The 24,255-nt window shown below is 46.7% G+C and overlaps 1 protein-coding gene across 2 annotated transcripts in view; it reads left to right on the forward strand.

Annotated features, from left to right (window-relative positions):
• NBEAL2 (neurobeachin like 2) overlaps positions 1-24,255 on the forward strand; it is a 217,977-nt gene that overhangs the window by 74,696 nt on the left and 119,026 nt on the right. For both annotated transcript variants that reach the window (XM_083579046.1, XM_083579047.1), the window contains exons 2-5: positions 7,936-8,024; positions 12,649-12,813; positions 18,743-18,824; positions 19,636-19,760. In XM_083579046.1, the coding sequence (XP_083435172.1) occupies positions 7,936-8,024; positions 12,649-12,813; positions 18,743-18,824; positions 19,636-19,760 (461 nt within the window). The remainder of the gene's footprint in view (positions 1-7,935; positions 8,025-12,648; positions 12,814-18,742; positions 18,825-19,635; positions 19,761-24,255) is intronic.

Raw genomic sequence — 24,255 nt, forward strand, 5'->3', positions numbered from 1 at the left:
ATTATTATTATTATTAGCCCAACAAAACCTGACTCTGGTGGGACTCGAACCCACAAGCTTTGAATGACTTCGCCCAGTCATTAGCCTTGAAGTCCAATGTGCTATCCATTGCGCCACGGAACCTGCTTGCCAGCACCTCTGCTGTTGAACAGCTCTTGCCATCAGAAAGTTCTTCCTGCTGTCTAGCTGGAATCTCCTAGTCTTCTTATTATTTTTGTATGTAAATGCATCTTACGGATATTTTGAAAACCAAAGAAGTTCATAATTTAAAGCAGACCCCTTTAAAAAGCCGGCGAGTGGCCGGAGGCTCTCCAAACCAGAGCGTCCATGTTCATGTTATCCAAGCAGCAGGTTGGTGGGGGGGGGGTCTTTGTGGGGGCGATGGAGAAAAGGGGAACTAGGCAAAGGCAATAATCTCCAGGCTTTATTTTCGTCCTTATCTCTGGTCTGGATTTTTGCTGTAAATAGAGAAGGGGCCTGGCGGTGTGTTATGGCCCCATCTCGCCGTGTTTGCTGACAAAGATTACCGCGGAATGTTAGCTCTTGTTTTCAGCAAACGGCCGGTCTGGAAACTAGCCTGAAGGTCACTCGGTCCAGCCGCAGACCTGAAGGCCGTTCTGTGCCCTGAATTGGGGGCAAATGTGCCCGCGTCCTAAAGCACCCACATTGCATACGTTTTGGAAACTGGGTGGGCTCAGACTGAAACCCAAGTGTTCCCAAGACCTGTGTGCGTAGGCTTCTGAACAGGACACTAAAATGGACTTATACGTTGCTTTCCTTGGCTGTGCCCATTTGATTTTTCGCATCTTTCCATCTTTCTCTCTCCCATATATGCAGTGCCCAGAGAAAATTCTTTATCGCCTGTTCTTAAGTGGTTCTTCTGGTCAATCCCCCCATGAAGTCTTGGCTGATAAAGATCCACAAATTACGGACCCGGTAGTCAAATTTGCTCGGGCAGCTGAGAAACTCCGTTCTGGCTATGCTAATGCTTTCTAATTTTAAAACTTTATCCTGTAAATTTATTATCCTGTAAACTTTTATAGGTTCTGTTGTGTGGTTTCTCTTGCCCTCTGCTGTTCGTTGCAAAGGCCATTGGCTATAAACAATAAAACGATGGATTGTATCTTTCTCTCTCACTGTAATTTTTTAAAATGCGTTTTCCACTTTACATTTTCCACATCGTACATCTTTCGTCGTACATTGTTTCTATACCGACTTCCCTGCCTCTCACTCCTTGACTTTCTAGGCGACCTTAGTTTGCTGAATATCCGTTAATTTCTCTACCCTGTTTCCTTTCCCTCAGTTCCTTCGTTTTGTTAATTGTTGCTCAAGAGATTATCCCTACTTGCAGATTGGTTTTAATATCCTCTCTTTTTAAGTATTCTCCAAAATATTCCCATTCGCTCTTTGTTTGCCTCTCATCCCAGTTCCTTATTTTGGCTGTCATATTCGCTCATTCTGCAAACTCTGTCAATTTATACAACCATTGTTCTTTCGTTGGGACAGTTTTTTGCTTTCCAGTTCTTAGCATGACCTATTCTTGCTGCTGCTGTTGAAGCCATGGGTTCAAATCCTGATCTCCGGAGCAGGATAGAACAATCTTCATATAGAGCAATCTTCATATCTTCAATATCTCCATCTTCAGATATTGGAAGATGGGTATCATATCTCCTCTCAGTCTCCTCTTTTCCAGGCTTCAACCGTTCCTCATAAGGCAGGCTTCCTCAACCTTTGGCTTACAACTCCCATGATCCCTAGCTAGCAGGACCAGTGGTCAAGGATGATGGGAATTGTAGTCTCAAAACATCTGGAGGGCTGAGGTTGAGGAAGCCTGTCATAAAACATGGTTTCCAGACCCTTGATCATCTTCATCTCCCTCCTCTGCACACCTTCCAGCTTGCCAACATCCTTCTTAAATTGTGGCGCCCAGAACTGGACACAGTATTCCAGGTGTGGTCTGACCAAGGCAGAATAGAATGGGACTATGACTTAGGGGGGACGCGGGTGGCGCTGTGGGTTAAACCATAGAACCTAGGACTTGCTGATCAGAAGGTCGGCGGTTCGAATCCCTGCGATGGGGTGAGCTCCCGTTGCTCGGTCCCTGCTCCTGCCAACCTAGCAGTTCAAAAGCATGTCACAGTGCAAGTAGATAAATAGGTACCGCTCCAGCGGGAAGGTAAACGGCGTTTCTGTGCGCTGCTCTGGTTCGCCAGAAGCGGCTTAGTCCTGCTGGCCACATGACCCGGAAGCTTTACGCCGGCTCCCTCGGCCAATAAAGCGAGATGAGCGCCGCAACCCCAGAGTCGGCCACGACTGGACCTAATGGTCAGGGGTCCCTTTACCTTTACCTTTATGACTCAGGGGAATGAGATGATGTTGCTTATTCATTCTGATTTGTTTGCGGGGAGGCTAGACAAGGTTGCATCAAAGCAAGTGTTATCCCACATTTTGTATAGTTTTCCCATCACTTTCCATATCACAAAAAAATTCAGATATTCTGGGGAAGTGGGTTTCTTGCGCAATCAACTTTAATTGCGCAACCAGAATTTGCCAGAATGTGATCGAATGTGCTGTGCGAGTAGGTCTTTCCTTTTGTCCCTCTGCTTCATTAGATGACCCTCAGACTTTTTCCACTCTGTGCATAATTTTATAAGCTTATGGTCCTCTTTACTGCACAGTGGTACCTTGGTTCTCAAACGCCTTGGTACTCAAACAACTTTGAACCCAAACACTGCAAACCCAGAAGTAAGTGTTCCGGTTTGCGAGCATTTTTCGGAAGCCAAACATGCTCCATTTTGAGTGCCACGCTTCCAATTTGAGTGTTACGCTGAGGTCTTTCTATTTTTGCTATTTATTTTGCGTTTTTCTTTTTATGGCTCTTTTTGTTTTGTTTTCGTGACTCTGTGGAGCCCAGTTCAGCTACTGGTGGATTGATTGTGTGACTGTAGTACATTGTTTATTGCTTTCATTTTATGGGTCGGTGGTCTCATTAGATAGTACAATCCATGTCAAATTGCAGTTTTAGGGGTTGTTTTTAAAAGTCTGGAACGGATTGATCCGTTTTGCATTACTTTCTTTTGGAAAGCGTGCCTTGGTTTTGGAACGCTTTGGTTTTGGAACGGACTTCTGGAACAGATTAAGTTTGAGAATCAAGGTACCACTGTACCTGTCTTTTCCCCATGAGCTAAAAACCTCCAAGCATTGTAAAATTTCATCCAGAATTTGGTCCAGCCCCTTCGTCATTCAGGTCCCTGCCCCTGTCTTCATGGCCTTAGTTAATCTTCTGTTCCTGAGAATAAATATATCATCGCACACAAGAGCAGGCAGAATGTAGGCTGTGGTTCTTCACCGGAGGAACCCAAAAAATTTCCGGTGAACCACTTTGACACTGTTGGGATTCTTGCGGAAGAACGTTGGCTTGGGTGGAGCACAGAGGCAATTCATGGCAATCGAAGTTTCCGGACACCTTTGAAAAGCAACCCCACGTAGAACGTGTTGCTGTCGTCTAATCTGGATGCGATTAGGTTGTGACTCACAGCGGCTAGGTTATTCGTCGGCAGGAAAGGGTGCAGCTTGCAAACCAGCCCTGAGCTGATAAAATGCACTTATTGGCTGGGTCACATCAGTGTCTAGGTGCAAAGCAGGTCCAATAGCACCCCATGCTATGAATAACAGGTGTCCCTAGAGAGAATGCAAACCCCAATCAACAGAGTAGGGCTGGGCGATACCTGGTTTTCAGCATCATAATACGGCACCGACTAAACGTTGCAATATACCAATACACCACAGTGTCTGAAATAAGAGTGGAACTATGTAGAGGACGCGGGTGGCGCTGTGGGTTAAACCACAGAGCCTAGGACTTGCCGATCAGAAGGTCAGCGGTTCGAATCCCTGCGACGGGGTGAGCTCCCGTTGCTCGGTCCCTGCTCCTGCCAACCGAGCAGTTCAAAAGCACTTCGAAGTGCAAGTAGATAAATAGGTACCACTCCGGTGGGAAGGTAAACGGCGTTTCCGTGTGCTGCTCTGGTTTGCCAGAAGTGGCTTAGTCATGCTGGCCACATGACCCGAAGCTGTACGCCGGCTCCCTCGGCCAGTAAAGCGAGATGAGCGCCGCAACCCCAGAGTCGGCCACAACTGGACCTAATGGTCAGGGGTCCCCTTTACCTTTATGTCGAGGCACTGACTGACTTCATGGTTTTCCCCACATCGTGATTTTTGCCGGCGACTATTCTTGTGTTTTGCTGCTTCCGGCAAAAGGCAGAAGAGCTCTGAACCAGCAGGGAATTGAGAGAAGCTTTGGCTGGCTTCACGGTTTTCCCCACATTGTGATTTTTGCAGAGCGCACAGACGCACGCACACACACATCATGATTTGCAATACAGTGGTACCTCGGGTTACAGACGCTTCAGGTTACATACGCTTCAGGTTACAGACTCCGCTAACCCAGAAATAGTACCTCAGGTTAAGAATTTTGCCTCAGGGCTTCCAAATAACTGAAGCCGCGCTTTGGCTTCCGAACGTTTTGGAAGTCGGACGGGCTTCCGGAACAGATTCCGTTCGGCTTCCGAGGTACGACTGTACTTCATAATCGGGTGGCAGAAAGCTTTTGCTCAGTCTCGGGTTTCCAAGAGGCACCCAGCAGATTGGGAAGAGCTGTAAGTTCAATTCCTGAGGGCCAAATGTGCCTATGGCTCTGAGGTGTGGTGTTTGTGGAGGACGACGGGTCCTGGCCACTGAAAAAGGCACAGAAATACAGTGGTACCTCAGGTTAAATACGCTTCAGGTTCCATATGCTTCAGGTTACAGACTCCGCTAACCCAGAAATAGTGCTTCAGGTTAAGAACTTTGCTTCAGGATGAGAACAGAAATCATGATTCAGCGGCGGCGGCAGGAGGCCCCATTAGCTTAAGTGGTACCTCAGGTTAAGAACAGTTTCAGGTTAAGAACAGACCTCTGGAACGAATAAAGTTCTTAACCAGAGGTACCACTGTATGTGGTATCTTGGTTCTCAAACGCCTTGGTACTCAAACAACTTGGAACCCAAACACTGCAAAACCGGAAGTAAGTGTTCCAATTTGCGAACTTTTTTTGGAAGCCAAACGTGCTCCGTTTTGAGTGCCACGCTTCCGTTTTGAGTGTTACGTCGAGAAAATAACTTTGCTATTTATTTTGCATTTTTGTTTTTCCGGCTCTTTTTTGTTTTGTTTTTGTGACTGTGACTGTATGGAACCCAGTTCAGCTACTGATTGATTGATTGTGTGACTGCAGTACATTGTTTATTGCTTTCATTTTATGGATCAGTGGCCTCGTTAGATAGTAAAATCCATGTCAAATTGCTGTTTTAGGGGTTGTTTTTCAAAGTCTGGAACGGAATAATCCTTTTTGCATTACTTTCTATGGGAAAGCGCACCTTGGTTTTGGAACGCTTTGGTTTTGGAACGGACTTTTGGAACGGATTAAGTTTGAGAACCCAGGTACCACTTTATACAGTAAGGTCAAAAATGCTGAAACCGACATCACTATATGGACTTCATACCAGCTTGGGGCGATATATCAATATATCGGCCAGCCCTACAACACGGGTTTTGTTGGTTTGAAGCACTTGTACTCTGCTGTTCAGCCAAAAAGGCTCCGAGAGCAACTTACAGAGAATCGGTTAAAATGAGCCAGCCACCTCCTGCAGGGTGCTGAAAGACGCAGCACAAAAGGAAAAGGTGACAGGGAGGGAAGAGGAAAAAAGCGAAGTCAGGCACAGAGTTGGTTTATCTGTTGTTGGGCTGGGCATTTTTCTCAGCCAGTGGTACTTCTGTCCTCTTGGTTTTGACATCCTTGTCCACATCATCAACTCCAAGCATCAGTTCAGGACTTCTGCAGGTCTTCCTATGAATGGATGATGGGAAGGGGTGATGGGAGTCAAGTGTTGTCACTATACTGGTCAGGCGGAACTCGCCAAAACTCAGTTCTGGCCCCTCTCAGGTGAGTTCTGGCACCTCTTTTTCTAGAAAAAAAAACACTGACGCTGACTACAGTCATACCTTGGGTTACGAACACTTCGGGTTGTGCGTTTTCGGGTTGTGGACTGTGCCGAACACAGAAGTACTGGAACAGGTTACAGTCATACCTCAGATTGCGAATACTGTGGGTTACATCTTTTCAGGCTGCGTCTCGCGGCAACCTGGAGGTACCGGAAAGGATTACTTCCGGGTTTCGCTGCTCGCGCATGCACAGACCCGCAAAAATAACGTCACGCGCATGCGCGGGTTGCGTTCCGGAACGGATCTCGTTCGCAACCAGAGGTACCACTGTACTTAAAGGTTTTAGCGCTCGCGCTCGCGCATGCGCAAAAACACAAACTGACGTCACGCAGATGCGCAGAAGCATGTCACGTGCATGCGCAAACGCGGCGCTTCAGGCTGCAAATGCTGTGGATTGCAAATGTGCCTCCTGCACGGACATAGCTGTCAACTTTCAGATTTAAAAATAAGGGATCAGCAGCCTCACCTGTCCCGGGGACGGTCTACGGGATATCTAACAATCCGGGATAGCAGTGGGAAACGGCGCTGGAATAAGGGAGTTTCCCGCCATAAAAGGGGATGGTTGACAGCTATGCGCACGGATCATGTTTACAACCCGAGGTATGACTGTGTTCAGAAGCTTCAATTTCCCAGTCAAAACTTGCAATTTAGCGGACCCTTTCTAAAAAGAATTGTGCAATTATTCCTTTTATCTCTTGCTTCCCGGGACGTACCATTGCTTTATTGCAGTTTAAAAAAAATATACGGCTGTGTAAATGTTTTATTTTGTTACTCTGGATTGTGTTTACGCTGCCCTGGCTCCCTTTGGGAGGAAGGGTGGTGCGAAAATGCAACAATTAAAATTCTCCTTATATATAGTTTGGTGCAATTGTTTGCCCTCTGTGCTGCCTCTGCCGCCGCCTCCTTCTTCCTGAATTTAACCGTACGGGTGAGATCCCACTGAGTCAGAGATCACGTAGTAAACTGAGTGATGTCATTCTATAATATTTGACTGATGTTCCGAGACATTAGTAAACTCGTCTGTGTGCTGATCAGTGCAACTAATCAGATTTGGCTCATTGTAGTGATGAGCGACTGGGTGGGGAGCAATTTTAAATGAATAAGTCATTTTGTTTTGTTCTTTGTTTTAAATAGCTTTTATTGGTTTTTCAATATATACATCCTTTATGAAATATCTCTCTTAACAATTTTCCGTTTTTTCCTGCTTCCCTCATACTTCCACTTTGTTTTGTTGTTGTTTAGTCGTTTAGTCGTGTCCCATTCATCGTGATCCCCTGGACCAGAGCACGCCAGGCACTCCTGTCTTCCACTGCCTCCCTCAGTTTGGTCAAACTCATGTTAGTAGCTTCGAGAATATTGTCCCACCATCTCGTCCTCTGTCGTCCCCTTCTCCTTGTGCCCTCCATCTTTCCAAATATCAGGGTCTTTTCCAGGGAGTCTTCTCTTCTCATGAGGTGGCCAAAGTCTTGGAGCCTCAGCTTCAGGATCTGTCCTTCCAGTGAGCACTCAGGGCTGATTTCTTCAGAATGGAGAGGTTTGATCTTCTTGCAGTCCATGGGACTCTCAAGAGTCTCCTCCAGCACCAGAATTCAAAAGCATCCATTCTTCTGTCATCAGCCTTCTTTATGGTCCAGCTCTCACTTCCATACATCACTACTGGGAAAACCATAGCTTGAACTATACGGGCCTTTGTTGGCAAGGTGATGTCTCTGCTTTTTAAGATGCTGTAGGTTGTCTACCCTGCCCTATAGCTTCGGATCTTGAGCTACGAAAATGTCCTCCTAACTGAACGAGCTTTGACATTGGCCCAGCGAGGGCTTGCATCCTGGGATATTTTGGCTCTGTGATAGAAGGGGATTGCACTTTCCAATTACTTCTTCTTCTTCCTTTCTTCTTCCAGAAGGACTTGGCGTACCTGCAGCAGTGGCTGGAAGCGTTCGTCGCAAATTTTGAGAAGATCATCACCCTGCATTCGATGGAACCGAGGAGGTAAGCAGAAGGCATCTTGTGCTTTGCTGGTCCAGCAATGTGGGTGGGCATTCAGCTACTTGGTGGATAGGACTCGCTTCCGACCCTTGAGGGTGAGATGGAAGATGGGGGCTGAATGGAAATTAGGCAATGAAACTAGGCATACTTTTCTCGTAATATACCGTATTTTTTGCTCTATAGGACGCACCGGACCATAGGACGCACCGGACCTTAGGAGGGGGAGAACAGGGGAAAAAAATTCTCCCCCTCTCTGCTCAGCGCCCCTTCAGCGAAGCGGCAGGAGAAACAGAGCCCCTTCCATTTCTCCTCCCGCTTCGCTGAAGGGGCGCTGTGCAGAGAGGGAAAACTGTGCAGCACCTCTCCATCGAAGCGAAGCCTGGAGAGCAAGAGGGATCAGTGTGCACCGACCCCTCTCGCTCTCCAGGCTTCAGGCAGCTATCCGCAAGCCTTCGGAGCGCAGCGGGAACTCCTGCTGCGCTCCAAAGGCTTGCGGATAGCTGCCTGAAGCCCCCGGAGCGCAGCGGACGTTTGCGCTGCGCTCTGGGGGCTTTTTGCTTCAGACGGCTATCCACAAGCCTTCGGGGTGCAGCGGGAACTCCTGCTGCACTCTGAAGGCTTGCGGATAGCTGCCTGAAGCCTCCGGAGCGCAGCCTTTGAAGCCTCCACAGAGCAGTGGGGTGCCTTCACCCCGCTGTGCTGCGGAGGCTTTACGCAGCCATCCCCAAGCTAGAACAGGGAGACGGAGCGCTACGCGGCGCTCCTTCTCGCTGTTCTGGCTTTGGGCTTAGCCGCGCAGCCTGCATTCGCTCTATAGGATGCACGCACATTTCTCCTTAATTTTTGCAGGGCAAAAAGTGCGTCCTATAGAGCGAAAAATACAGTAATAGCAAGCAGCTCTTGATGCCATTGTTTCAGCTAGTGCTTGGGGAAGTATCCCATTTGCCCAACAGGAGGGCCATTCCCAGCTTGGCCTGCTAGCACCACCCTCTTTGACCGGGGCTGCAATATGTCCGTAATTTCCCGGACATGAACGGGATTCGTCCGTCAAAAATGGCGTCTGGGCAGAATTTTCAAAAATCGGTTTTAATGTCCGGGGAAACCCAGGTGTATGGCAGCCCATATAAAAAAAAATTCCTTAAAAACTTGGATTTTGTTGGAGATTTTGCAATAAAAACTCGACAGCTTTGGGCAGGGGAAAGACAAAAAAGGCTTTTTGCGCTCGGATTTTCACTTTTTGAAATGTGGCAACCCTGTCTTTGGCAAGCACGATTGCGGTTCCTGCCTTCGCTCATTGGGTCTGCTTAAGGCATGACTTATCTGCATGGCAAGCAATGCTTGCAGGCGTGTGAAAAAACACACCCAAGTGCCCTTGGTGGAAATCGCTTGTCTCGAGGCCTCGTCTCAAGCACTCTTCTTTTCTGTTCCCAGTACCATTTGTGTGTTCCCTCGGCCTGTGATTAGCACACTTCCTGGTTTCCACACTGCTGTAGTGTTGCCACACACACAACTGCCTGTTGCGACAGTTGCTGGAGGGGATCCATCTATGGTGTAGTTTACTGCTCCTTCTGAGTAGGAGATGTGTGTTTGTGTGTGTGTGTGTGTCTGAGAGAAAGAGAGAGAAGGTGGGGAGTACATATTATACAGTAGTACCTTGGGACTCAAACTTAATCCGTTCCGCAAGTCTGTTCCAAAACCAGAGCGTTCCAAAACCAAAGCGCGCCTTCCCATAGAAAGTAATGCAAAATTGATTAATCCGTTCCAGTCTTTTAAAAACAACCCCTAAAGCAGCAGTTTCACATGGATTTTACTCTCTAACGAGACCATGGATCCATAAAATGAAAGCAATAAACAATGAACTGTACTATAAAATAAATAAGACAGTATTGTAGATGATAAAAGTTAAAATTATTATTTTTCCTTACCTGAACAGATGATAGTCATTGTTTGGATGGGGGGCTTTTATCCATTTCTGCAGTCACACAATCAATCCGTCGGTAGCGGAACTGGTTCCACACAGCCACAAAAACAAATTAATTGAAAAAGCCTCAAAAACAAAAACGCAAAATAAATAGCAAAAACAAAAGTGCCAAACTTTATCCATTCCAGAAGTCCGTTTGACTTCCGAAACGTTCGAAAACCAAGGCGCGGCTTCTGATTGGTGCAGCTGCCCGTGACCAACAGCTGCGTCGGATGTTTGGCTTCCGAAAAACATTCGAAAACCAGAACACTTACTTCCGGGTTTTCAGAGTTTGAGAACCAAGGGAACCACTGTATTGCCTTATCTTATCTTATTGTTTGGCTATATATTCTGCAAGCACCTCTTCCAGCTGTGCATCCCATTTTTTCTTTGCAGAAAAATGTGAGCTGGTTTTTTGGGGGTTTTTTTTGCTTAATCTGCAAAGTATTGGTGGACGGCTAGGGGGCTTGGATTGGTGAATTTAGGCCCTTCCTGCTCTGTTTATGTGATGCAGAATTTCTGTCCCGGAAACGGTTTATGGTCCCACTCCTCCTGCCCCTGAAAAGCCAAGATCTCTTGTTGAAGGTGCTGGGTGTTTCTGGGAGAGAGCCTTATCTCCCTCACTGAACTACAATTCCCAGAGTTCCCCGGGAAGAGGGGTTGACCGTTAAACTGCTACCTGGAAGCCCCTTTGACTTTTCTGCTGACCGTTCGATGGGTACCATTCTCATCCATCGTTTGACCCACATTTGGTTTTGCGGCTCCTGAAAGGAATGAAGTGGTCTGGATGAAAAAGCTTCTTTGTCCCTCTCCTGTTTATGGGATGCTGTCCCCAAGGAGCTTTGACTGGCGCCTTCATTATACACCTTTAGGCGAAAATAATAATAATAATAATAAATTTTTATTTATACCCCGCCCTTCAAAACCAGGCTCAGGACGGCTAACAACAAATTTAAAACGTTCCAGGCCTTGGGCTGGTTGACGTCCGATGCCCTTTTTTATTTTTGTTTGAAATCATTTTTACAAAGTTGATATTTTAAAAAATTCAAATACATACCCATATACAGTGGTTCCTCGGGTTCAGTACTTAATTCGTTCCGGAGGTCCGTTCTTAACCTGAAACTGTTCTTAACCTGAAGCACCACTTGAGCTAATGGGGCCTCCTGCTGCTGCCGTGCCGCCGGAGCACGATTTATGTTCTCATCCTGAAGCAAAGTTCTTAACCTGAGGCAATATTTCTGGGTTAGCGGAGGCTGTAACCTGAAGCGTATGTAACCCGAGGTACCACTGTACAGAGATTCCTTCGAATCTCAGGACTCCCCACGCCCCACCCCGCTCCCTGGAGTCCCATTTTAAACATTTAAAACTGCACCTTCTTCCATACTCTATTATATCAATCCGTATTTTCCATGGCAATTTGTTGCACTACAAGCGAAATCAAAATCCTGCCAGCGTTTCCATCTGCTTACAGTGGTCTCTTAAATAGCTTATAAATTTTCCCCATTCTTTTGTAAAGTTTTTGTCCTCCTCTTGGTTTTCCAGTCAGCTTTGCCATTTCGGCATAGTCAATCAGCTTCGTTTGCCCTTTTAAAATATGATGTGGAATTGGGGGTTTTTTTGCTTTGTTTTTGTTCTTGTTTTTGTTATGCATTTTGTGTCTTTTATGCTGTAATTTTGTCTTTTAAACTGCCGTGAGATCAATGGATGAAGGGTGGCATATTAGCATTTTGTTGTTGTTCAGTCATTTAGTCGTGTCCAACTCTTCGTGACCCCCTGGACCAGAGCACGCCAGGCACTCCTGTCTTCCACTGCCTCCCGCAGTTGGGTCAAACTCATGTTCGTAGCTTCGAGAACATTGTCCCACCATCTCGTCCTCTGTCATCCCCTTCTCCTTGAGCCCTCCATATTTCCCAGCATCAGGGTCTTTTCCAGGGAGTCTTCTCTTCTCCTGAGGTGGCCAAAGTATTGGAGCCTCAGCTTCATGATCTGTTCTTCCAGTGAGCACTCAGGGCTGATTTCCTTAAGGATGGAGAGGTTTGATCTTCTTGCAGTCCATGGGACTCTCCAGAGTCTCCTCCAGCACCAGAATTCAAAAGCATCCATTCTTCGGCGATCAGCCTTCTTTATCGTCCAGCTCTCACTTCCATACATCACTACTGGGAAAACCAGAGCTTTAACTATACGGACCTTTGTTGGCAAGGTGATGTCTCTGCTTTTTAAGATGCTGTCTAGGTTTGTCATTGCTTTTCTCCTAAGAAGCAGGCGTCTTTTAATTTTGTGACTGCTGTCACCATCTGAGGTGGTGGTGATGACGATGACGATGACGATAACGATAACGATAACGATAACAATAACAATAACAATAACAATAACAATAACAATAACAATAACATCAACATCTCTTTTTCAACTGCCCAGATGCCTTGGAAGAAGACTTGCCTGTTAATCCCATTTCTGTACCTCCTTCTGCCAGGGAGTGTAGCTTTTTCTCCTTATATCATCACAACACTCCTCTGGAGCAGATTTGGCTGAGAGAGCCCATGGGCTAAGTCGTGGGCTAAGCCAGTTTTACCCACCTGGGTAACTTCAGAAGGGTGCGATGTTCTCGAGGGCTGATCTCCACGGAGGGGAGTTTGCAAACTTATTTTTTATGCCCTTTTCTTGCAGGCCGGAGGACTCTGTCTCCGAGATTCCGCTGCTCCCCTGTGACGTCCTGCAGACCCTGACCCAGCAGCTGACGTCTTGTGTGAACCAGATTTCCCGCCAGGAGGTGGCTGAGGCAGGCCTCAACCAGGCCCTCTTGCTGATCAAGTTCTTCATCATCATTTGCAGGTACGGGTTGTTATTCCTCCTCGTTTTTGGACTCTGGTTAGCGCTGCTTCTCATCTTCTGACTTTTATTTTATTTTATTTTTTAAAAAATACTTTATTGAATTGCAGAGGGACGCGGGTGGCGCTGTGGGTTAAACCACAGTGCCTAGGACTTGCCGATCAGAAGGTCGGCGGTTCGAATCCCTGCGACGGGGTGAGCTCCCGTTGCTCGGTCCCTGCTCCTGCCAACCTAGCAGTTCGAAAGCACGTCAAGTGCAAGTAGATAAATAGGTACCACTCCAGCGGGAAGGTAAACGGTGTTTCTGTGCACTGCTCTGGTTTGCCAGAAATGGCTTAGTCCTGCTGGCCACATGACCCAGAAGCTGTACGCCGGCTCCCTCGGCCAATAAAGCGAGATGAGCGCCACAACCCCAGAGTCGGCCATGACTGGACCTAATGGTCAGGGGTCCCTTTACCTTTACCTTTAACAAAAACAAACAATATCACAAGCAAAAAAGGAGAAATAACAAATTATGCAAAAGAAAAAATAAAATAAAGAGGACGCACCAAAAATGCATAAAAACATAGACTTCCCTCCACCCATGTTTGACCTCGTTCCCTTAATCTTTTATTCGTTGTGTTATTAATATTACACTGTTTTTATTCCACTTCCATCCATTTCCTCAAAATTTCTACCCTGCATACATTATTCATTGCATATCGATATATTTGTCCCACAACAATGTTTTTTCATATACTCCTTTACGCAATCCCATTCTTCAATTAATTTTTGATCTGTTTGTCCTCTTATCGCTGCCGTGAGTTTATCTGAAACTACATATTCACAAAATTTGACTTACCACTCTCGAACAGATGGGATCCCCCCCCCTCCAATTTTTTTGCTGTAAGTATTCTGGCAGCAGCTGTTGCATATAAGAATACTTTTCTCTTGGTTGCAGGAATGCCGTTTGTTATCTTCTGACTTTTCATAGACATCCAAAGGCAGACCCATTTCGGGAAGCTAATTATTATTATTGTTGCTGTTATTTATTATTTCTACGCCACCCATCTGGCCGGGTTTCCCCAGCCACTCTGGGCAGCTTCCAACGGAATATTAAAAACACGCTAAAACATTAAACATTAAAAACTTCCCTAAACAGGGCTGCCTTCAGATGCCTTCTAAAAGTCTGGTAGTTGCTTTTCTCTTTGACATCTGACGGGAGGGCGTTCCACAGGGCGGGCGCCACCACCGAGAAGGCCCTCTGCCTGGTTCCCTGTAACCTTACTTCTCGCAGGGAGGGAACCGCCAGAAGGCCCTCGGTGCTGGACCTCAGTGTCCGGGCAGAATGATGGAGGTGGAGACTCTCCTTCAGGTATACAGGGCCGAGGCTATTTAGAGCTTTGAGGCTATTATGATTATTTATTATTATTAAGGTACACGTATGCGGACTGGATTCTTCACATGCGCATTAAGAAGGGAGCATCTGCAGCCCCACTTTTACAAATATCATATGCCCAGCCTCTTGGGTTTCTCACATTTTCCATACCACGAACCCTGCACTTCAAAGCCCAATCTTGCAGCCCTTTGGCTTAGAAATGCAGCTGAGCTTCTCAGAAGGTGGGTTTTGGTGCTGCATATGCTGCCGTTCTTACGCTTCTGCAGATTCATAGCATGCATCTGGTCCTAACTTTGGCCGTTTCTCCACAAGGCCCTCGGAGCAGGACCTCAGTGTCCGGGCTGGACGATGGGGATGAAGGTAGTGGCACCTGCCCTGTGGAACGCCCTCCCACCAGATGTCAAAGAGAAAAACAACTACCAGACTTTTAGAAGACATCTGAAGGCAGCCCTTTTTTAGGGAAGCTTTTAATGTTTAATAGACTATTGTATTTTAATATTCTGCCCAGAATATATTGTATTTTAATATTCTGCCCAGAGAAGCTGCCCAGAGTGGCTGGGGAAACCCAGCCAGATGGGCAGTGTATAAATAATAAATTATTATTGTTATTATTATTCTTATTATTACTCTCTCGTCTAAAGGGCGCTGCACTCTGTGCCCTCCTCATGCCTCGGAGGAAGAGACAGCATAAAACTCATTTGTCCTACCAAGCCGCCCTGCCTCGAATCGGCCTTTTCTGGCCCCTCGCCCGCTTTGGTTTCCAGCAGCTCAGAGCCTGGGCTGTCCTTCGCCGTGCCAATAACCAGCTATCGCTCTGCTATCAAAACGCCCTTTCCTTCCCTCCTCCTGGCCTGAGTCCCAGCCCACCTCCAGCCGCTCTGTTGCCCCCGAAGATCTGCTTCTCTGCTTCCCTGGCTCCTCCCTCTTTAAAAAAAAACCAACACAAAAAACCTGGGCTATTCTGGGTCTGGTGTGATGCAAAGCCATGCTCTGTCTTCCTGTGAGGTCTGCGAGCCAGAGATAAGGACCGGCTGATAATTGCTCTTCTCGCACAGTTACAAAAAACTCCCCGGAGGCCGGCAGAGACCTGAAATGAAATTCCCCAGGAGAGGGGTCTTGGCTGGAAGTACCTTTATTAATAGCGGGGCCAAGAATGCCTTTGAAGTAGGCCTGCGGTGGATTTTGAGAAAGGTGGTGGGTTTGTTTGTTTTTTGCACACCTGCCCTTTCCGGACCTCTACAGCATCCCCACTAAAACGAGCCTCTTTGCTGAGCTGCCCTGGGCGACCGGCACTCTCTGGAATTGTGCCTGGAACAGGCAACTTGGACGTGATTCAGGAACGGAGATTTGCCTGTGCGGAATAATGGCTCAGGGCTTCCAGCCAAGGCCAGGCTAACCGGTTGTGCCCACCCAGACCCCCCACCCACCCACCACTTTAGGGGCAAGGCGTAGTCAGCCCGTTTTCTTCTATGACTTTTATTTTGACCAGGCCAAGGGGAGATGTTTTCTTCTGTGCATGCGAGAAAATATGTTAAACCCGCATCCGCTTATCTTGAGTTGATTTTTATCCACTCTGTGCAGGAATATGAAGTTGTCCCATCCGGGAATCGAACCTGCAACCACGCTCTACCCAACTGAGCTATGCAGGTTGTGAGCGTCAGGCTATAGGGTTTCGGGTTGTTCTCTTCCTCAACAGGGCTCTTGTGCCTTGAAAAAGCTTTTCTGATCTCTCTTATTGGGGGGGGGGGGGAACTTCACCTACTGAAAAGCGCAGGAGCCCAGCTAGGGAAAAGGTGGCAACCCCAAAGAGGACTGCGCTGCCTATGAGTTTGTGTAAAACTGAACCCAGGCTCTGGGGAGTCCCCTGTGTGAAAAACAGCTGTGTGCAAATTGAGTGTGCTTCAACATTAGGCCTGGGGGGAATTTTCGGGCTGGTATTTTGGGGGGTTTCCTTGGGGAATTTTGAGTATTTTCTCAGCTTAAATATATTTAGGGTTTGGGGGCTGGAGGGAGCAGTTGCTTCGCAACCTGCCCCGACCGTATTGAAAAGAGGGTGGTTTAAGTGAAAGCAGCTCCAGTAATTTTCTCGCCGGTGGGAACAGAACCAAGAACTGCATCATGTACCTATTTGCCTTTTGTGTGTGTTTGTGTATTGGTGTGTGTGTATGTGTGTGTGTGTGTGTGTGTGTGTGTGTGTGTGTATACACATACACACACACACACACACACACACACGTGGGTGGCGCTGTGGGTTAAACCACAGAGGCTAGGATTTGCCGATCAGAAGGTCGGCGGTTCGAATCCCCGCGATGGGGTGAGCTCCCATTGCTTGGTCCCTGCTCCTGCCAACCTAGCAGTTCGAAAGCACGTCAAAGTGCAAATAGATAAATAGGTACCGCTCCGGCGGGAAGGTAAACGGCATTTCCGTGTGCTGCTCTGGTTCGCCAGAAGCAGCTTAGTCATGCTGGCCACATGATCCGGAAGCTGTACGCCGGCTCCCTCGGCCAGTAAAGCGAGATGAGCACCGCAACCCAGAGTCAGTCACGACTGGACCTAATGGTCAGGGGTCCCTTTACCATATATATATATATATTCACACACACACACACACACACACACACACACACACACACACACATTTTTATTGTTTTTTTAACATACCAGTTCCAACAGTCATACAACATATCTTCTCATCTTATACAATATTTTAGACTTCCGTTAGCACCTCTGATGATTTTCCATTCTTTATCACTTATTCTGCATTTTTTCATTTCTATATTGCATTTCATTGTCCTTAATTAATAATTCTTTTCATAGTCTTTCTTGTAACATTTCAAATAATCCACCTTACAAAACGTCTTGCAAACCTACTAGCGTCATCTGTTCATCAAAATTACTTTTCAAATAGTTCATATATTTACTCCAGTCCTCTAAGAATCTCTGATCCCGCAGGTTTCGAATCCTTCCTGTTAATTTACCTAATTCTGCATAGTCATATCTTGATATTAACATGCACACACAAACATCATTTCCCTTTGAGCAGCAGCATGATCCCATGGAGAAAATTGCTCCCCCGTTTTGCAAGCTTATCATCATGCAAACTTGCTACGTATTTTCGACTCTGCGTTGTATTGATGTGATGGAACGAGAGCATAGCTGTCAACTGTCCCTTATTTGGCAGGAAACTCCCTTATCCCAGCACCGTGTCCTGCTGCTGTCCCTTATTGATGATGTCCCTTAAATTGCCCGGGTTTCATGTTCGCCTGGCTCGGGAGGGAAGCAGCGGCTCGGGGTCCTCCGCCGCAAGAGAGAGAGCGCGTACGAGCTGCTGCGTCTCCGTCTCTCCCTTTTCCCCCTCTGGGGCGCGTCGTGAGGAGATGGGTGGCAGCGGGCGGGCAGGCAGCCCCTCTCTTGTGAGAGTTCCGCCGCGCTGCCAGAGGAAGCCGGAGGCGGCAGCGGCGGCGGCTGAGGAGGTGGCCTGAGGGAGGAGGAAGAGGAGGGGATGGGGAGGGATGCAGAAGGGTGACGCTTCAGCAGCCGCCGCGGTGCCGCAACCGCCTCATACCAGGCTCGCGGGCAGCGTGGGCGAGAGTCTCTCTCCCTCACTCTCTCTCGGACAGGGAAGGGCCGATGGAGCTCCTTGCGCCAGGACGACGGCAGCCCTGACGTGCTGCTTAGCATCCCCTCCAACCACTGCAGCATCTTAATGTAGTGATTTGCCCCTCCGCATCCCTTTCATAGCTCTATTTTTATAAATCATTTGTCCATCCATAGTTCAAATTCTTACTACAAGTTTTCTGTCAACCCTACCAGTGTATGTAACTCTTTACAATAGCTTTTCAACTGAATTATAAACTTTCCCCATTCTTTATTAAAGAGGTCCTCTTCCTGGTTTCTAATTCTGCCTGTAAGCTTTGCCATCTCGACATCGTTCATCAGTTTTGTCTGCCACTCTTCTTTGGTCGGAGTTGTAGACCCTTAGGATCATCTAGTCCAACCCCCTGCAAAACACAGTCAGTGGCAGCCAAAGCAGCATGGCTCCATCAGTGGCGGATTTCTGTATAAGCTAAGCAAAATCCCTTATTTTGGCTGCTGATCTCTTATTTTCGAGGCTGCTGGTCCCTTATTTTCAAATATGTAAGTTGACAGCTATGAACGAGAGACAGGCAGAACCGACCGTCCGGAGTACCGGACGCCGTTTGCAAAAACAGCATCTCCAATTTTCCTAGATCTTGAGGGCTAGAAAATCGGCTGTCGCCTAAATTCATGGGCTGTGCACTCAGGCTCACGACTTAATTTATATGCAAATTTCTGCATCTGAAATATTAGCAGGACAGCAGCCCCTCCTCCTCTTTGACAACTAACTCGCTCTCTCATTACCGCCTAGTGCCGAGGTGCTTCATACATAATAAATATTACCATTATCTCTCTTTTGCAGCGCATTAGCATGCATGTGAAGAAATTAGCTGGCTTGGGTCTCGGGCGGCTGCAGATGACAAAGGACTTTGTGGTTGTTTGACTGTTTCTCATCCCTCCCCTATTTCTTCTTTGCAGGAATCTCGAAAACATCCAAACTGACCGGCCCCCGGTGTTTATTCACGAGGTGACCAGTTTGCTGTCTGCTTATTCGAAGAAGGTAAGCTCAAATTCCTCGCCCTGTGTGTTCGCCAGGGCTGCATGCTTCAAATTCCTAGGAACCGAGGAGTTAGCAAGTGGTTCAAGTTAGGTGATGAAATTCACATACCTAGCTCAGAGTCCTTAAGGGGAAGACTGATAGATTTGATGACAGGGAAGAGACAGGGCTTGCTTCAAGTTATATACAGTGGTACCTCGGGTTACAGACACTTCAGGTTACAGACTCCGCTAACCCAGAAATAGTGCTTCAGGTTAAGAACTTTGCTTCAGGATAAGAACAGAAATCGTGCTCCGGCGGCGCGGCAGCAGCAGGAAGCCCTGTTAGCTAAAGTGGTGCTTCAGGTTAAGAACAGTTTCAGGTTAAGAATGGACCTCCAGAACAGATGAAGTACTTAACCCGAGGTACTACTGTACAGGAGCAACACGTATGCATCTCTCTTTTTTTCAAAAAAAAAAATAAAATTAAGTTTTCCACAATTATAACAAATGTAACATAGAAAAAAGAAAAAACACACAAAAGAAAAAACACATTACAATACAGTGGTACCTCGGGTTAAGTACTCAAGTCGCACGCTCGTTTTCCTCCGCCCCGCCCGGTCTTTTTTCCTTTCCTCTCGTGGCTCTCATGGCCTTGTTATCAGATGAACTGAATGAGTGCCCAGGGCTCTTTTCACATCTTCAAAAGCACGCATAATGACATGAATGTATTTCGGCTAGCTGTTGGGTTGGAGAAAAAGCTTTCTGGAGAACAAGAAAGGGAGGGGGGAACCTCACAATCTGCAGATTATCCAAGCTGCTTGTGTCCTTGGCAGCTCAAAAACGCCCAGGGACAGAATTTGCGTTACCGGAGTCAGCTGGAGAACGTAACTCTCTACGTGTTGCACCTCTATGAATGCCTCTTTGATCCCTACCAGACGTGGAGGAGGCAGCTGAGCGGGTGAGTGCATTGTACAACCGGTGTGGGGATCCACTGGATCATAGAATCGTAAGAGTTGGAAGGGAATCCCAGAGTCATCTAGTCCTAGGCACTGCAATGCAGGAATACCCGGATCAAACCTGCAACCTTGGTGTGATTACAGAGTGGATTTGATTTACATTAAATTGATTTAAATCACTAGCCAGTGATTTAAACCATTTTCTTACAGAAAGGCTCATTCTTGCTGGTATCATCATAATATTTACAACCAGAGGAAAGGTTTCATTTTTGGAATAATAAATTTTCAGAGTAGTTTTTACAGTTTCATCAAAAATTACTGATTTGGTTATACTATTAGAAATACACAGAGAGATAATTATGAAATTATGGTGAGGTTCAATAAGTTAACTGTTCATATTTGGACAACTTTTCGGCTGTACGTTATTGGAAGGAGAAAACTAACCATAGCCTTGAGAACAATTTAAACAATTTATTTAACTAAAACAATAACATTATAGCATATGTATCCATGTCTGTTAACTAATGTGGTTAAACAATTAAGAAAAAAACTTTGGCACGCATGAAAAACTTAAAACAAATCCTTGTTTCCTGATGAATAGCCTTTGGACTAGAATGTAACTTAAATAGAAAACTATCTTTAGAAAGATTTGTCCTCCAAATGCGTTTTATTTAAAAAATCCAATTTAAATTAAAAAAAAGATTTTATTTTTTAAAAATCATTGATTTTTATCCATCCTGCTTTATTGGCACCACATTCTAGCCAACTGAGCTATGCAGGCTGATTCTGCTGAACTACAACTCCCATCATCCCTGGCCACTAGCCGTGCCTGCTAGGGCTGATGGGAGTTGTAGTTCCGCATCACCTGAATGGCCGACGGTTCCCTGCTCTGGGTTTAGACCTTGCATGTCAGGAAGGAGGCTTTGGCCAATGGCAGGCAGGTCAGACATTAAACCAGGATCTGGTGATAGCTGCAACCTTGGGGTTATCACTTGGGGGGTCTGGTGCTGCACAGCTGCCAAACCGAGAGAAGAGGAGTTCCGGGATTTAAAAAAACAACAATATTAAAAGTCCCTTTGTTTCTCTGTTTGACCCTCTTACATGGTTCTCTATGCGTGGTGGTATTTTACGCCTTGTGACTGGCTGATGTTTTTATTGCTAATAGTTTTATTGCTAATAGTTTAGTATTTATTGCAATTGACTTTCTGTTTTTTTTTTATATATAAATATTTATTAGAGTTTTCAATTTTATACAAACAAAAAAGAAAAAGAAAAAAAATATTAAAAACAAATCAATTTCAATACCAATTTTCAATAACATATTTCCTTGACTTCCTCATACCTCCCCTTCTTGTTTTCTAGTTCAAATTATTTATCCAGCAAATCCTAATCTCTTAACATTCCATTTAACTAACACCTTATTTTCCAATCAACTTCTTAAATTTTGTAACTTAAACAATATTTATACCAATTTTTTTTACCATAACAGCTAGAGACCACATAAATTCAATCCAGCATCTTTCAAAGTTCATTAATTTTGCAATGTTTCTGTAAATAGTCCTTAAATTTCTTCCAATCTTCTTCTGCCGACTCTTCTCCCTGGTCGCGGATTCTGCCAGTCATTTCTGCCAGTCCCATACAGTCAATCAACTTCATCTGTGACTTTCTGTTAAGGATTGTTTGCTGATATTTTTCGCTCTATAGGACGCACCCGACCATAGGACGCACCTTGTTTTAGAGGGGGAGAACAAGGGGGGAAAAATTCTCCCCCTCTCTGCTCAGCGGCCCTTCAATGAAGTGGCAGGAGAAACGGAGCCCCTTCCATTTCTCCTCCCGCTTGGCTGAAGGGCCGCTGCGCAGCTCTCCCTCTCTGCTGAAGCCAGGAGAATCTTGCTCTCCTGGCTTCAGCAATAGGAACACGTAGCCTCCAGAGCACAATGTGCTCCGGAGGCTTCAGGCGGCTATCCCGACCCCTCTCGCTCTCCAGGCTTCAGTGAAAGCAATGCAAAGCCTCCGGAGCGTGGAGGGAGCGCTCCCTCTGCACTTCGGAGGCTTCGCATTGCTATCGCTGAAGCCAAGGAGCCTGCATTCGCTCCATAGGACGCACACACATTTCCCCTTAATTTTTGGAGGGGAAAAAGTGCGTCCTATAGAGCGAAAAATACGGTAATTTCATTGTGCACTGTTACATTCTGATGGATTATTGAGGGTTACTTTACAGTCATACCTTGGGTTACAGACGCTTCAGGTAGCGTTTTTTCGGGTTGCGGACCGCCAAATCCTGGAAGTACCAGAACGGGTTACTTCTGGGTTTCGGCGGTCGTGCATGCACAGAAGCACTAAATTGCGCTTTGCGCATGCGCAGAAGCGCCTAATCGCAACCCACACGTGTGCAGATGCGCCGCTGCAGGTTGTGAACATGCATCCCGCACGGATCACGTTCGCAACCTGAGCGTCCACTGTATTTGAAATAACTTGTTTATTTTAAAGTTATGTTTCTGTTATGACCTTTTTTGTATTGGATCAGATAGTTCTAAGGTGTGCGTGATCCTTGTTGTTTTGTCGGCTTGTAAACTGCCTCGTGTGATATTGAAAGGCAGTGTACAAATTAAAAATTAAATTACATTCTTCCCAAAGGAGGCTGCCAGGCGGTTGAGCTTCTTGGCTGATTATACGGTTTCGCTGGGGTCTTGCCATGAAGCCGGAGAAAGGCATTTCAGTATTTACGATTTGAAGACGCTCTTGAGATCCGAAAATGCCCGTGTCCCTTGGGGCAGGCAGAGAATGCCAAGCAGGGCTGTTAAAACAAAAGCTTTGGTTTGTTTATACCTTCCATTAATCAAGTGCACTTAATTTTACTGGGAAATCAATGAAGCGCTGGCTTGCGGCCGGCAGCAGGAGAGCGGCTGCCGCGATTCGTGGGCTCAGGTTTTTGGGCCGGCTGCCAAAATTCATTCCTGCGCAGGGTGATTGCAGATGCGTGGAACGACGAGAGTCGGGGTTGCAACTGGGGACGGGGCTGGAAGTCCGTGGCAGCTCAGCTGTTTTCACGCTGGAGCTCCTGGGTCCAGCTGCTGGCATCTCAAGTTAGGGAACCAGCTGGTAGGGAACCAAGTGTCAAGGAGCTGTCAAGGAGACAGGTCAATCACAGGGTGGGCGCAAACAGCAGCGTCCTCTGTTCGCCTTCACCCAGCTGAGTTGGCAAGAGCACAGCGCCGATAATGCCAAGGTTGCAGGTTCGATCCCTGTACGGTATTATAATAATAATAATAATAATAATAATAATAATAATAATAATATATTATTTATACCCTACTCATCTGGCTGGGTTTTCCTAGCCACTCTGGGCATTCTGGACGCGGGTGGCGCTGTGGGTTAAACCACAGAGCCTAGGACTTGCCGATCAGAAGGTTGGCGGTTCGAATCCCTGCAACTTTGTGAGCTCCCGTCACTTGATCCCTGCTCCTGCCAACCTAGCAATTCGAAAGCACATCAAAATGCAAGTAGATAAATAGGTACCACTCCGGCGGGAAGGTCAACGGCGTTTCCATGCACTGCTCTGGTTCGCCAGAAGCGGCTTAGTCATGCTGGCCACATGACCCGGAAGCTGTACGCCGGCTCCCTCGGCCAATAAAACGAGATGAGCGCTGCAACCCCAGAGTCGGCCACGACTGGACCTAATGGTCAGGGGTCCTTTACCCATCTGGCTGGGTTTTCCTAGCCACTCTGGGCAGCTTCCAACAAAATATTGAAATACAATACAGTGATGCCTCTGGTTGCGAACAGGATCTGTTCCAGAGGCCCGTTCGCAACCTGAAAAGTTTGCAACCTGTATCTGCGCAGGTGCACTGCGCAATTTAGCGCTTCTGCGCATGTGCAAGCGGCGAAACCCGGAAATAACCCTTTCCGGTACTTTTGGGTCGCCACGGGACGCAACCTGAAAAGACGTAACCTGAAGCGTCCGTAACATGAGGTATGACTGTAGTCAAACATTAAAAGCTTCCCTAAACAGCTCCAACGAACAGCTCCCTCAAAAGCTGCTCCAACAATGGAGGGAGTCAAAAAGAGGGAGAGTGCTGTGTGCCTTGTCCCTTTTGTTACCTGGGCAGGTAAGGCCACGCCCACCTCTAGCCACATGCTAAAGGAAGGATGCTCCAGGCCAGGAGGAAACAGGAAGTTTTTGACCGGCTGGAACCAAACATTCCCCTGCATGTCCACTCTAGGAAAACAAGGAATGTTGTACTTGACTGCTACTTATGTATCACATCCCACAGGGTTTTCCTCCTGGGATAAAGCAGTGGGGACATAGGGAAGTGTCAGTGAGCCCTCAGATAGACCAATCGTCCTGATTCTGGATAAAGCAGTTTCCCGTGTTCCTAACTCCTCCTGCAACCCCTATAATAATAATAATTTATTATTTATACCTCGCCCATCTGGCTGGGTCTCCCCAGCCACCCTGTGCAGCTTCCAACAAAGTATTAAAATACAGTGGTCTGT

This window comes from Podarcis filfolensis, assembly GCF_964270895.1.
Source record: "Podarcis filfolensis genome assembly, chromosome: 12".
In the NCBI taxonomy this organism is placed as follows: Eukaryota; Metazoa; Chordata; class Lepidosauria; order Squamata; family Lacertidae; genus Podarcis; species Podarcis filfolensis.